At 45.0% G+C, this 13,589-nt stretch overlaps 1 protein-coding gene across 1 annotated transcript in view; it reads left to right on the top strand.

The window, feature by feature from the left end:
• The window catches only part of TMEM131L (transmembrane 131 like), a 171,360-nt gene extending 169,756 nt beyond the window's left edge, over positions 1-1,604 (top strand). The window contains exon 36 of the mRNA XM_077770960.1: positions 458-1,604. Within this exon, the coding sequence (XP_077627086.1) occupies positions 458-733 (276 nt within the window). The 3' untranslated portion in view covers positions 734-1,604. The remainder of the gene's footprint in view (positions 1-457) is intronic.
• Positions 1,605-13,589: the final 11,985 nt, after the last annotated feature.

The raw sequence follows: 13,589 nt of genomic DNA on the forward strand, positions 1-13,589 counted from the left end.
TTTTTTTTTAAACATTTATTTATTTTTGAGAGGCAGGGCGAGATAGCACGAGTGGGGGAGGGGCAGCGAGAGGGGGGCACACAGAATCCGAAGCAGGTTCTGAGCTGTCAGCACGGAGCCCAATGCAGGGCTGGAGCTCATGACCGAGAGATCACGACCTGAGCTGAAGTCAGACGCTTAACTGACTGAGCCACCCAGGTGCCCAAGGCTTCTGTTTTAAAAAAAAAAAAATTTCTTGGGGCACGCGGGTAGCCCAGGTGCCCAGCCTCAGTTAAGCTTCAGCTCAGGTCATGATCTTGCCGTTCTTAGTTCCAGCCCTGCATCGACTGTCTGCTGTCAGCACAGAGCTCGCTTCGCATCCTGTCTCCCTCTCTCTCTGCTCCTCTCTCTCTCAAAAATGAATATTTTAAAAAAATAAAAACATTTCTTTTTTTCTCTCTCCTCATGTGCGCTTCAGCCCTACCTCACAAGCACCCGAAGCTTGTCTCCAATGTCTGGACTTTTTGGTTCCATCTGGGCCCCGCAGAGTGATGTATATGAAAGTTGCTGCCCCGTCAGCCCCACCACGGAACACTCGACTCACATGGAAAACCAGGCTGTCCTGTGCAAGGAGTACTACCCGGGCTTTAACCCGTTCCGTGCCTATATGAACCTGGACATATGGACTGCGGCGGCAGATAGGGGCACAGGCTTCCCGCTGTCCAGAGACTCCAGCTACTGTGGGAAAGTGTGAAAAGCGGCTGGTTTCTAAACAATGTGAATAAAGAGGCTTGTGTTTTGATTACTAGCGTAAACTGGTTGCTGAGATAGATTATGACATTGGTGGATATTTTGGCACTTTTATATGAAAATAAATTTTTTTAATGAAACCCGGGCACTCTGTTTTTTTAAACCCGTTCCAAACCACGGGTAGAGACTTAAGCATCCATGTGGCTTAACTTCATAATTTCAGAAGTGTGTCTGGCAGTGTTCGAAATCACAACAAGAGAGACTTCTAAGAAGGTAAGAGTTGAGAAAGAAAGGGCTGCTATGTTTCTCCATAGCTGCAGGATCACCCCCCAACCCCCAGGGAACTTCAGAGGTGACCCTTATCCGGTGACCTTCCCAGAGATTCTGATTGGGCTGGCCTGTGGCTCAGGCCATCCGGATTTTGCTTCATGCTCTCCATGGGCTGTAATGCGCGGCCACTGTGGAGAAGGGCGGGTTGGGAAGGCCCGCTGAGCAGACTGCTCACGGCCTGGACAGACGCTGCTCGGGATGGAGGGTGACTCTTCCGGTGCCGGCGGCCATGGTGACTGGGTGGAGGTGGAGAGCCTAGCGCCGTTCTGCCCGATCAGTATAGCAAGAGCGCGCCCTCCCCTCCGCCATGCCAGTCCGGGGGCAAGAGCAGCAGCAGGGACATTCGGGTAAGTGTTTTCCCTCTGAGTGAGCGGGCTCAGTGCAAATACGAAAACCCGGGAGTTAGGTGGCCGATGCTTGTTTGCCAGACCGCTTTGTATCTGTTTGCCGGTGGTTTTAGAAATCCATAAGATGGTGGAATTTTCTATGTACATGTGTCAACTTTGAAACCATTTATAACTTTTAATAAAAATGTCTTATTTTTACATTGCGTTTTGTCTTTATTGGAAATTCAGTAGGAGAGAGTTTTGAGGGGTGTGCTGGCTGTGTTTGCTTTGAGTTTCTCTTTGCCCTGGTTTTCAGGAGCCTGGGACAAAGAAGACAAGTGTGCTGTAAACCCGGCCCTGCCTTTCTGTAAGGGCCGCCTCCAGGCACTAATGGCCTCTAGAAACTACTGAAATTGCCAACTTAGAATCCTGATTTGGGTAAAGGTGATCTCCCACATCCAGTGTTGAATAATGTTAACGTGATTCAGGTTCTAGCTATGGACCCCAAAGAATTGAAAGCAGGGACTTAAGCAAATGTTTGCACACCCATGTTCACAGCAGCATCATTCACGACGGCTAAAAGATGAAGACAACCTAGGTGTCTGCTGACACATGAATGGGTAATCAAAGCATGGTACAGACGTACACTGGGACATGCAGCTTCGAAAAGGAAGGCAGTTCTGAGCCATGCCACAGCATGGGTATACCATGAAAACCTATGCTAAATGCACTAAGCCACTCAAAGGACAATTAGTGTACGATTCTACCTCCATGGGGTACCTCGAGCAGTCAAAGTCCTGGAGAAAGTAAAAGGCTTACCAGGGCTGAGGGGAGTTGTCAAAGGTGTGTGGTTTTCATTTGAGAAGATGAAACTTGGGGAGGGGCTGGTGTGTTGCCACACAGCAGTGTGCATGTACTCCTGGGCTGCACACTTCAAAATGATTAAAATGGCGTGTTTTGTGTTGTCATACCACGTAACAATAATTTAAGATGAAAAAGGCCCAAAGCACTTTCAGAGTCCAATTCAAAACTCACACTGGAAAGAGTGTGAGATGTTAGATGTACATTCTGTTCAGGATGATTGTCGATCTAATTTATTTTTCTACTTTCATTGATCCCCCCAATTTTCCATCAGGAAAACGTGGGAAACCAAAGTAAGGTTTTATTCCACTATATACAAGAGAAAGCAAAAGTCTTAACTTTGACTGGAAGATTATTATCCTGAGCCCTAAGACTAAAAGCACTGGCTGTGGGGCATGTGAGCACACGGGAGATGCCAACTCCGGTTGTGCCCTTAATGGAAGGGTGTGACTTCCTCTTCCTTGTTTCTCCTGCTGGCATTGAGGCCTGGACTCCTGACTCTGTTAAGGGTCTGTGTTATGGCATCAGACCTAATACAGCCCCCACTCCCCCCGTCTGGTTCACCGTTGTCTCTAGCACCTGGCGTGGTATCCGATCTATAGTAGTGAGTGTAAAGGAATGGGGTGGGGGTGGTTCACAGTGATCTGGCAGTTGAAGTGAGTCTTAATCATTAGAGAATATTCCAGTTATTCTGTGGTTGAGAGAACCATGGCCACACAATTACAGTAATACTGGGGAAAACTTGATAATCACTTGCATAATGAAGGAGGTAGAGGAGAACTGACCCTTCCCTTCAGGGCCTTCGATTTGAATGGAGCACTCACTTAGGAGCATGTCCTTTGGGGCCAGACTTCCTGGGATCTAACTCCAGCTCCACCACATTCCTTCCTTCTCCATGTCTCAATTTCCTCTTCTGTAAAATGGGGATGGCAATGGTAACATAGCTCAAAGAGTTGTGAGCATTGAATGAGCGAGTGTAAACCTTCAATTGGCTGCTGTTAGTATTTGGTATCATGACTATCATCAGTTTCAATGAAACAGCAGGATACGTAGGAAATTAAGTTTCAGGGTTGGTGAGGGCAAATGAGGTGAACTCTTTTACCCATTCCTGATGTGATTATAAATTCATTGGCAATATACATTAGGGACTTTGAAGACTCTTGTAGAAATCAACTCTTATGAAAAGTAGTAAAAGACATGCACAAAAATCCAATTTTAGTTTTCTAATGCTGCCATTAAAAATTCCCACACACTTAGCAGCTGAAAACAACACAAATTTATTGTCTTACAGTTTTCAAGGTCCGAAACCCGACACAAGGCTCACTGAGCTAAAATCATTTTGGGAACAGTACATTTATTCCCATGTGGAGGCTTGAAGGGAGACACTGCTTTCTTTCTTGCCTTCTCTGGCTTCTTGAGGCCACCCACAGTCCTTTGCTCATGGTCCCCTTTCTACATCTTCAAAGCCATCAGTGTAGCATCTGACACTGCTTCCATTGTTACATCTCTTTCTATTATCTCAATTGGGAAAGATTCTCCTGTTGTAAGAAGCCATGTGATTAAGATTGAGCCCACTCAGATAATCCCCCCATCTCCAGGTCCTTAATTTATTCCTTCTTCCTTTTTTGTGTTTTAACAGGTTACAGGGTTTAGGATGTGGACTTCTTTCATGCAGGAAAATCATTATTCTGCCTAGCACAAGTGATGTGTGAGTATATTCATCAGTGTTTACAATAGTGATGAGTTGAAAATAAATGTTCCACAACAGGGATGTTTAAATTATAATACAGGTGCCTGGGTGGCTCAGTCGGTTGTGTTGGACTCTTGATCTCAGCTCAGGTCGTGATCACAGGATCATGAGTTCAAGCCCCACATTGGGCTCCACACTGGGCATGGGGCTTACTTAAGAAAATAATAATAAATTATAGTACATACAGATATTAGAATTCTAGGAAGCCTCAGGGTCCCTGCTTAGCTCAGTTGGGTAAGCATTCAACTCTTGATTTCGGCTCAGGTCATGATCTCACACTTGGTGAGATCAAGCCCCGTATTGGGCTCTGTGCCAACAGTGCAGCATCTACTTGGGATTCTCTCTTTCCCTCTCTCTCTGCCCCTCCCCCGCTGGTGCAGGAATGCAAACTTTCAAAATAAGTAAACATTTAAAAGAAAGAATTTTGGGAAGCCTCAAAACAATTGTAAGGCTATGACATATGTAGTATAAGAAGCAGGATACAAAGTGATATAGGGTATGAGTATGGACAGTTGCTGGCATATGAATATGGATATTTAATACAGTATGAATATGACAGTTGTATACAACAGGCTATGGACTGGAGGGAATGGTGCACTATCTGGTGGGTGGATTATGAGTGATTTTCATGTTCTTTTTTGTATCTTTTGTATTGTATATTATAAGCATGTACTACTATTACTCTGTCTTCCCTGCCCCCAAAGTTTTAATTAAATATGAAGGGAAAGTGTACTTTATTTAACAATGGGGAAAGGTAAGCATGTTAACAACAAATACTAAAGTCCAAATAAAATTTACATCATGCTATAAAAGGGCATAATTTTAAGGCAAAGGCAAAGTGAAACTTTCACTAAACATTCCCTAATAAAAATCCTATAAAATGAGGTATGTAGTAATTACTCAGGCTAGGATTAAAGGCACATAAGAATGTCTTTAAATACTTGTATAGCCAGCATATAAAATGCAAACCAGTCTAATTATGATTAATTGAAATACTAGACAAGTATTATAAAAGTCACTTTTAAATACAACTTTGTTAAAATACATACACCGCACTATACTATTTATACCAATTCAAATTAACATTTCAGAATAATCATTGCTGTGTGACCTAGATATTTCAGCAATTTAATACACCTACCAGAGTCCAGAGAAGATGTTAGTAAAATAGAACATATTATTTATGGATATAGAATGCATGTATTATCTATTAAGGAAAATTCTTACTGTAGAAATTAAAAAGAAATGAAAACTTTACCCAGTGTCATCTGGCCAATCAGATATGTATCCTTTCACTATAGACCTAGAGCTTTTTGAAAATCTGAAAATGATTTAAGATACACCAAATACTGTGGCCTCAGGCTGGGTGGGGTGCGACACAGGAGTGGAAAGTGACCACTCAGTGTGCAGTTCAATATTAAAAGAAAAGGAGCAAGCAGTACTGGTTTAGGCCAGGTTCCCAAATCCCTCATGTGCTCTAGATCCACTTGTCTGCCTTCTGCTTTCACTAACCAAGTTTCATTAAATCAAGGGGCACCTGGATGGCTCAGTCGGTTAAGAATCCGACTCTTGATTTTGGCTCAGGTCATGATCTCACAGTTTGTGGGATTGAGCCCTGCATCAGGCACTGCACTGACAGAGTGGAGCCTGCTTGGGATTCTCTCTCTCTCTCTCTCTCTCTCTCTCTCTCTCTCTCTCTGCCCCTCTCCTGCTCACACTTTCTCTCTCCCAAAATAAATAAATAAACTAAAAACATTTTTTATCAAATTTATTTTTTGTTATTAAATCAAAATAATGGGTTAGAATTCAGAATTGATTTGGTATTCGTTGGGTATTTGTTCGATAGGCTGGGTTATCGAACCCAGTAACAAACTGATCCCCAAACAGTCTCAGATGAACTGCAGGGCAAAGGTCCTCTAGTGTGACTCGGGTCGTTCAGACAACTGCCACGTCCACAGGAGGTCTCCCGCATTCTGGAAGAAAGTGCTTGGAGGACTCAGCCCACTCCCCTGGGCAGCAGCTTACCCCAGGTCACTTCTCACAGCCCATTGATGGGAACTGGTCACGTGGTCCCCCTCAAGGGGAACTAGGGCTTCCTCGTGTCTAAAAGGCAGGTGCCAGATATTGCTGAGCACAGTTAATGTTAAGCCAACAGGATACACGCTTGGAGGCGGTCTCTTTATGTCTCTTCTAATTGGAGAAATTTAGGTCTCTAAACCCCAGGGTGGGCAACAGGGCCTGGGCCTCCTTCTGGGGAAAAGACCTAGATGGCTACAGAGGTTTGACTCGGAGCCCTGCCGTTCGGGCTATGCCCCGGGAGTGGCTCCAGATCCAGTGCTGATTCCCTGCGGTACCCAGCACCCAGCCCTCCAGGCTTCCGTATCCTATGGGTGTGGGGCCACCCACCATGGCAAACAGGACTTAGGTGCCTGCTTGGAGCCTAACCTAGTTCTGAAACACAGTGTGTGCTCCCTACATTGCTTTTATTTCAGAAAGCTAGAATTTTAACTAACGGGCACAAGTACATGTCAACTACTGAACAGCTATTCAAAAACATTTCGCCAGGGTTACTAGTATGCCCCAAACCCTCAGCAGCCATGAAAGGGGTCGTTGCTGGGTTAATTCGAAGCAGAACTTTGAAAAACAGGTCCTAGTTACACTGACGTAAAACGTTGGCTTCCGGATGGAAAGTGGGCCCAATCAAGCTCCGTTGGGGGAGGAGATAAAGGCGGGAGCAGCACCGTTTCACACGCTGGCTGCCATGAGGGTGTTGGGAGCAAAGGTGGGAGGTGTAGCCCTCTAGCTGTGGCGAGTGAGGCAGCCCCGGGGGCTGGGGCAGAGCCGGGTGCCGGCAGGAGGCAGTGGACATGCAGGTGTGAGAAAAGTCAAGGCTAAGTCAGCACGGAGGCAGGGTTTGAAAGGCAGGTTGAAAAATGTTTCAGAGAAAAACGGCTGTGAGGATGGGCCAGAGAGAGCTTGGCGGCCTGAGGGCGGCCCTACCGTGACAGCCGATACCAGATGTATGTTCTCTTGCCCAACCAGAAACTGTGCTTTCAAAACGACATGGATTATGTCCTCAGCAACCACTGTCTTCTCCTCTCCTCACTGGTTTATCACCTTCACCCCTGTATCTTCAATGTCTTACCCGAGGCTGACTTTTAAATCCGTCATTTCCCTGCTTTTTAAGCAACATCTTTATTGTTTGTTCTGTCTGTAGAAAATCTGGACAACCAAAAAGAAAAAAAAAATCATTATAATCCTATCACCCACCAAGAAGCACTTAACATGTTGGTATGTTTTCTTCCAGACCTGTGTGTATGCGTGGGTTTTTTAAAGATGGGAAATATATCCTGTTCTGTGAACTGTTTTTCTCACCTAATGTTCTGTGAAAAGCTAGACTTATTTCTGAGTGCCTGCTAGGGATTTTACTGGCATTTCACACAGTTCATGTCAGCACCAAGCCTATCACTCCCCATCTATTGCTAATCCAAACCTCTGCCTGATTTGTTCATTTACTAACTTAATTCATTCAACGTCTGAGCCCACAATAGGGACCGGTGCACTTGATAGTTAAATATAAGTGAACCCAGAGTCTCTCTCTTTTCCTAAGCCTCCTCATACATAGCCACCAAATCACTCATTTATTCAACAAATGTGTATTTCATTGTCCTTGCAAGCCTTGTAGGTAGCCTGTGACCTTGTGGTTTGCTCATTCAATAAAACCGAGCATCTATTATATGCCAGCTACTGGGTTTTCGCTCTGGGCAGATTCCAGAGTGAACAAGATAGGCATGGTCCCTTTGGCCGTGGTGCTGATCTTCCAGAGAAGGAAATCCACAGTACATTCACGTATTAGTTATTTATTGCTACATAACAAATTTCCCCAGAATTTAGTTCTTAACATGACAACATTTATTACCTCACGGTTTCTGTGGGACAGGAATCTGTGCACGGCTTAGCTTGAGACTTCTGCCTCAGAATTTCTCACATGGCCACAATAGGGTGTTGACTGGGCCTGCAGCCGTGTTAAGGGTCCACTGAAGGAGAACTTGCTTCCGAGCTCATTCATGCGGCTTCTTGATGGTTGTTGTCTACAGGCTGCCTCCGTTTTTGGCCACATGAACCTCTCCTTTCGTTGTTACAGATCTTGTTACGGAATCTGGTCTGGATCACCCGACGGAAGAACCAAGTGGTACTTGGAGATCTTGGAAGGCAAGAGGTTTCTTTACACTGGTGGATTCAGAGGAGGTCACTCTCCAGAAGTCTGGGTCCTGAGCATAAGCAGAGGTGACAATATATAGTCTGTTAGCATGACAAGCGGGGTGGGAAGGAAAACCTGGAAGGGGAGTCTTTGGGCAGGGACTGGAATTCCCTTATCAGTCCTGTCAGCCATCTTATAACAGAATTTTCCCTATCAAGCTTGTAACACTACAGCTCACTTCATCAGACCAAGCAAGGAAAGAGAGAGGGGGGCACCTGGGTGGCTCGGTTGGTTGAGTGTCCGATTTCAGCTCAGGTCATGATCTCGTGGTTCATGGGTTCGATCCCCACATCAGGGTCTGTGCTGACAGTTCAGAGCCTGAAGCCTGCTTCTGATTCTCTGTCTCCCTCTCCCTCTCTGTGCTTTGTGTGCTTGTGCTCTGTCTCTCTCAAAAATAAAAATGTTAAAAATTAAAAAAAAAGAGAGAGAGACACAGAGACAGAGAGAGATTGCAGTTTTTTAGAACATAATCTCAGAAGTGACATCCCATCACTTTGCCATATTCCGTGTGCAAGTCCCTAGGTCCTGCCCACACTCAGGGGGAAGGGTTACACAAGGACATGGATACCAGCAAGTAGGGACTCGGGAAAACTATTTTAGAAGGCCACCAACCGTAGTTATAAATAAAAGGGCAATTCCAGATCATGTTCAGCACTAGGAAGGAAATAAAATGGGGATAAGACAGAGAGCCTCTGGAGAATTGTGGGAGGTTCTCCTGAGTGAGGAGTCAGGGAAGACCTTGGGAGGAGGTAACAGGCAAGCAGAGACCCGAATGACAAGAATGAGCCCCTCTGAGAACACGGCTTCCAGACAGAGGGGACAGGAAGTGCACAGTGGGAGGTGGGCTCCATGTGTTTGAGGTAGAGAATGGGGGCCAGCGACATGACGCAAAGCGAGGTGAGAACCTTATAGCAAACAGATGAGGTAAATATTATCTACGTTTTAAAATAATGAGTAAGTTCTCTAAGATCGCACAATTTGGGAGTCACAGAGCACACACAAGGATTTTCACTTGGGTCTATCTGATACTAAAATCTATGTTTCGGCCACACCAGCACCTTGTAGTTGATTGCAGAATCTACTAGAAGAGATGATATCAAGTGATCAGCCACCCCAGTGGCCCAAGAATGAGCAGTTTCCCAAGACATGAGACTTTCAGGGATAAAACCAAAATAGTCTGAGGAAACTGGTCATTCTCAAGGGAAAACATGTCAAGCAGGCTCTTTCATGTGTCATGAAACCTAGGTTGAGCCAGTAGCCGTGAGTCACTTGGTAAGACTCAGTTGTGTCTTCCGTTGCTAGGAGAATAACCCCACCTTGTTGCTAAAATAAGATGTTTACATTACTTCTGTTTTGTTTCCTCTTGTTTCTCTCCAGTCATTCCTGTGGGAGAAATTGGCCCAACACACAGATGCAGTCATGCCGTCTTCGGGCTGGGAGAGGGCTGGCTCCTGTCGGTCCTCAGCTCCTGACCGGGACCTATGGCCCAGGGCAGACATCTTTCCCACTGGGCTTTCTGAGTTTGGCGTAGCTATTGATAACTCGTGTTCCTTCCTGAATGACATGTCTCTCTCCCCTCCACCGAAACACTCAGTGCAGCCCTCGGCCCATGGATGGGACTCATACTGTTCAATCCCTGAGTGACTGGACAACAGCCCAGACACAACAAAGTGGGCTGTGCAGGGCCATGGCAGCAGAAGACGGATGCGGAGCTGCAGCTGTTTCTTTGCTTGGTTCACTTAGCCACATCCTGGTGACCTGGACCAGGATGTCGGCCACTCCCACATCTCCCCAGTGGGATATGGCATCTCTCATCAAGGCGATGGATCCCCCACTTCTCCAAGAGAGCTCACCCTACAGACCAGCCTTCCTTTTTGAACCTCTCCTCCTATAAATTCTCTGACTGGAGGCTCTCCTCTGCTCCCCATTACTCGTCCTCTTCTATTTTCTCTCCTGGCCTCCCTACTCCCCTGTGAGTGAGGGACAGCAAGACTGGGCCCTGAGTCGTCTCTCTCTCCCTAGAGAACAGCATTCTCAGCTGTAATCTTCACTCTACGCTGATGACCTCCTGACAGATCTCAGACCACACTGACTGCAGTTGGAGACCAGGGTAGATCGTGTCCACTATCCCTTCTGCAGTGCACAGTGCCTCCCTGTGGGAGGAAAATACTCCCCTGCCCCATCATCAGACTTGGCCTAAGGTCTTGTTTTGGCGATGGAAGGTGAACATAAGTGACAATGTGCCAATTTCCAAGAGAAGCTCTAATTGGCCCTGTGTGATCCTTCATCTTTTATTCTTTCCTTCTGCTGCATAATATCATGCTCAGAAAGAGGATTCTCTTTCAGTCTGGGATTCTGAAGGAGAGAACCAAGTACCTACTCTCTGTGTAGTCTATAGAATATCCAAAGTTGAGGGATCCTAAAAAGCATATCATTGAAAGGTATCCATTTGCAAATGGGATCAGACCAGATTCCATAACAGATTCCATAACTTGGTTCCCTGACCGGGAAACCCAACCACGCTGGCCTGTTGTTGCCACCGGTTTGGGAAAACGGGGAGGCAGTTGACGGAATGAGGAATCACAAGGGAGAAGGCACGCCCTGCCTGAATCTCGGCAGTCTCCAGCTTGGTCGCATCAGGCTGGCCCTGCTCCGCTGTTCCCGCCGGACGTGAGGAGACTTGGCAGGTGCGGACCTGGACCTGATGTCGGGGAGCGGTAAGGCCTAGGCCCTAATTCTCTCCTGTCTCGCCCACCCATAGTGGTAAAAGGGGGAGCTGATCACTCCCCGGAGAACTCAGTGGTCTCACAGACAGCAAACCTGTCCGTGGGATCATATCTCTAAGAATGACTAGATAGGCAGCTTCTGCCCAGTAATGGCTCAAGGTGAAATGTAGAACTGATACACTTTGAAAGAGAAAATAAAACAGTGCAAAGATCCAATCCAATCCAATAAATAAACTCCTATGTGGTCACTCCTTCACTCCCTTTGGGTGTCTATCCAAGTATCCCCTTATCAGAGAGGCCTTTCCTGACCATGTCTACACAGAGATTATACATCCTTGCCTGTAATTGCTTTGGACAATGAATTTTCGCAAAAATCATACGTGCCAGTCCTGGGTTGAAGCATTTCAGGGTCAATGTATAATATTGGTTGGTGTTTATCCTCTACTGTTTCAAGAGAGCAGACCACATGTTCCAGATGGTTCGGTCACAAGATGATGCAGCTTGAATGATTACCTAGAACAAAGTTCCCTGGGGACTTGCCTGGACCCCCAGTGGGCTCAATGTTTGTTACAGCAGTATAACCTATTCTGATTGCTACACATTCCCACATGCCATCAATCCTTTCCCCTTTACACTTCTTTTCTTTCTTTCTATGTAACTATATATGTGTGTATATATATATATATACACACATATATATTTACCCAAGCATTTAACATTGCTCTACGTATTATGTATTTACTTGTTTGTGGAGATCATCAGTGCCACTCACCAAATATTTCTGTTTCTCTTCCTCTTCTGGATATATGGTAAGATTGTGGTTGGGTGAGGCCATGTTCTGGAGTTTCTGGAGTTTCCCTTGTGCACAGAATTGGCCCCTTGAACTCATTCTGGGTCCTAGAACATGGCAGATAGACCCTAAGATGGTCCCAATGATCCCTAACTCCTGGTGTTTATGCCTTTGCATAATATCCTACTGTTGAGTGTGGGGAGACCTGTAACTTACCTCTGGCCCATAGAATATGAAGGTGATGGGGTGTCACTCCCATAATTATTTTACTTTGTATAAGCCCCCATCTTGCTAACAAACTCTCTCCACCTCTTTCCTTGAAGAAGAAAGCTGTCATGAAGCAGGTGGTCATGTTGGAGAAGCCCAGGTGACAGTAGGTGGCCTCTGGGAGCCAACAATAACCCCAAGCAAGAAACTGAAATTTCAACCTAAAGCTTCAAGAAATGAATTTGGCCAAAACCATGAGGGAAATTGGAAGTGAATTTTTTCCCAGTTTAACTTGTGATGAGAGCCCCAGTAAATACCTGGGTTTCATCTGGATGAGTCCCTGAGCAGAAGACCTGGTGAGCCATGACTGTCATGGTGGTCTCCCCCTCTACCTGACAAGAATTAAGCTTCACGAGGGCAGAGAGTTTGTTTTGTTCTTTAGATTTCTTCAGCATTAATTGGCACATAGTGGGCACTCAGTAAATATTTACTGGATGAATGAAAAAATGGGAAGGAATTTTGTTTTGCTTAACTTATTTTCAAAAGTTTATTTATTTTGAGAGAGAGAGACAGAGTAGTGGACAGGCAGAGAGAGAGAAGGAGAGAGGGAATCCCAAGCAGGTTCTGCACCATCAGCATGGACCCGGATGTGGGCTCAAACTCACAAACCGTGAGATCATGACCTGAGCCTAAACCAATAGTCGGATTCTTAACTGACTAAGTCACCCAAGGGCCCTTGTTTTGCTTAACTTAAAAGAGAGAGAGTTACCCATAATAAATCCATTAAAAAGAATATGTACACATATTAAATGTGTTATGTATACATATAACATGGATTGAAATGTCTATATCAATTCAACTTTGTCATAAGGTTATTCTTGAATTCCAAGTCTCATTATACACTAAGATATGGTTGGGTCCATGGTAGAATTCAATTATGCCAAAGCAAAAAATACAGTCATATAAAATGAGTGCTTCTTAATCCTGATAAATAAAACAAAATTTCCATTGGTCTTAACTGTGTCGTAAGAAATTGGCTATCAGTATTTTCACCAAACTTGGAGAACAAGTCTGGAATAGTCTGACCTACAGTATAGGCCACAAAATGTACAGAAAGTCACTTAATGGATTGTGGTGGTTTTAAATATGAACCTCAAATGAAATTCACGAGGACGGGCCTCAGTTTGGCGTGGAGCCATTTCTCAAATAGGGAACTTCCTAAACATACTATGAAGCTTTATTAGATAATGATAGTTAAAATTCTCCTGAGCAATGCAAGAGATTAAGAGGGAACCAGAAATGAAATATGTGGACGTTTTGTGGCAAATGTTATATTGCCAAGTGGCTTCCCTCTGTCAACTCTCAAACTTAGGGATTCCTTTCCATACAGTTTGTGGTGGATGGAATAATGGTCTCCTGAAGGTATCCACATCTTCCTCCCTGAAACTTGTGAATGTGTTCTGTTACCTACAAAGAGGAGTTAGGGGAGCTGATGGAATGAAAAGGTGTGAATCAGCTGGTTTTAAAATGCAGAGATTATTCTGGATTATCTGGGTAAGCCTAATGTAATCACAAGTGTCCTTATAAGTAAAAGGTGGCTAAAGAGTCA

The sequence above is a fragment of the Crocuta crocuta genome, unplaced genomic scaffold, assembly GCF_008692635.1.
Source record: "Crocuta crocuta isolate KB4526 unplaced genomic scaffold, BGI_CrCroc_1.0 scaffold166, whole genome shotgun sequence".
NCBI classification, from domain to species: Eukaryota; Metazoa; Chordata; class Mammalia; order Carnivora; family Hyaenidae; genus Crocuta; species Crocuta crocuta.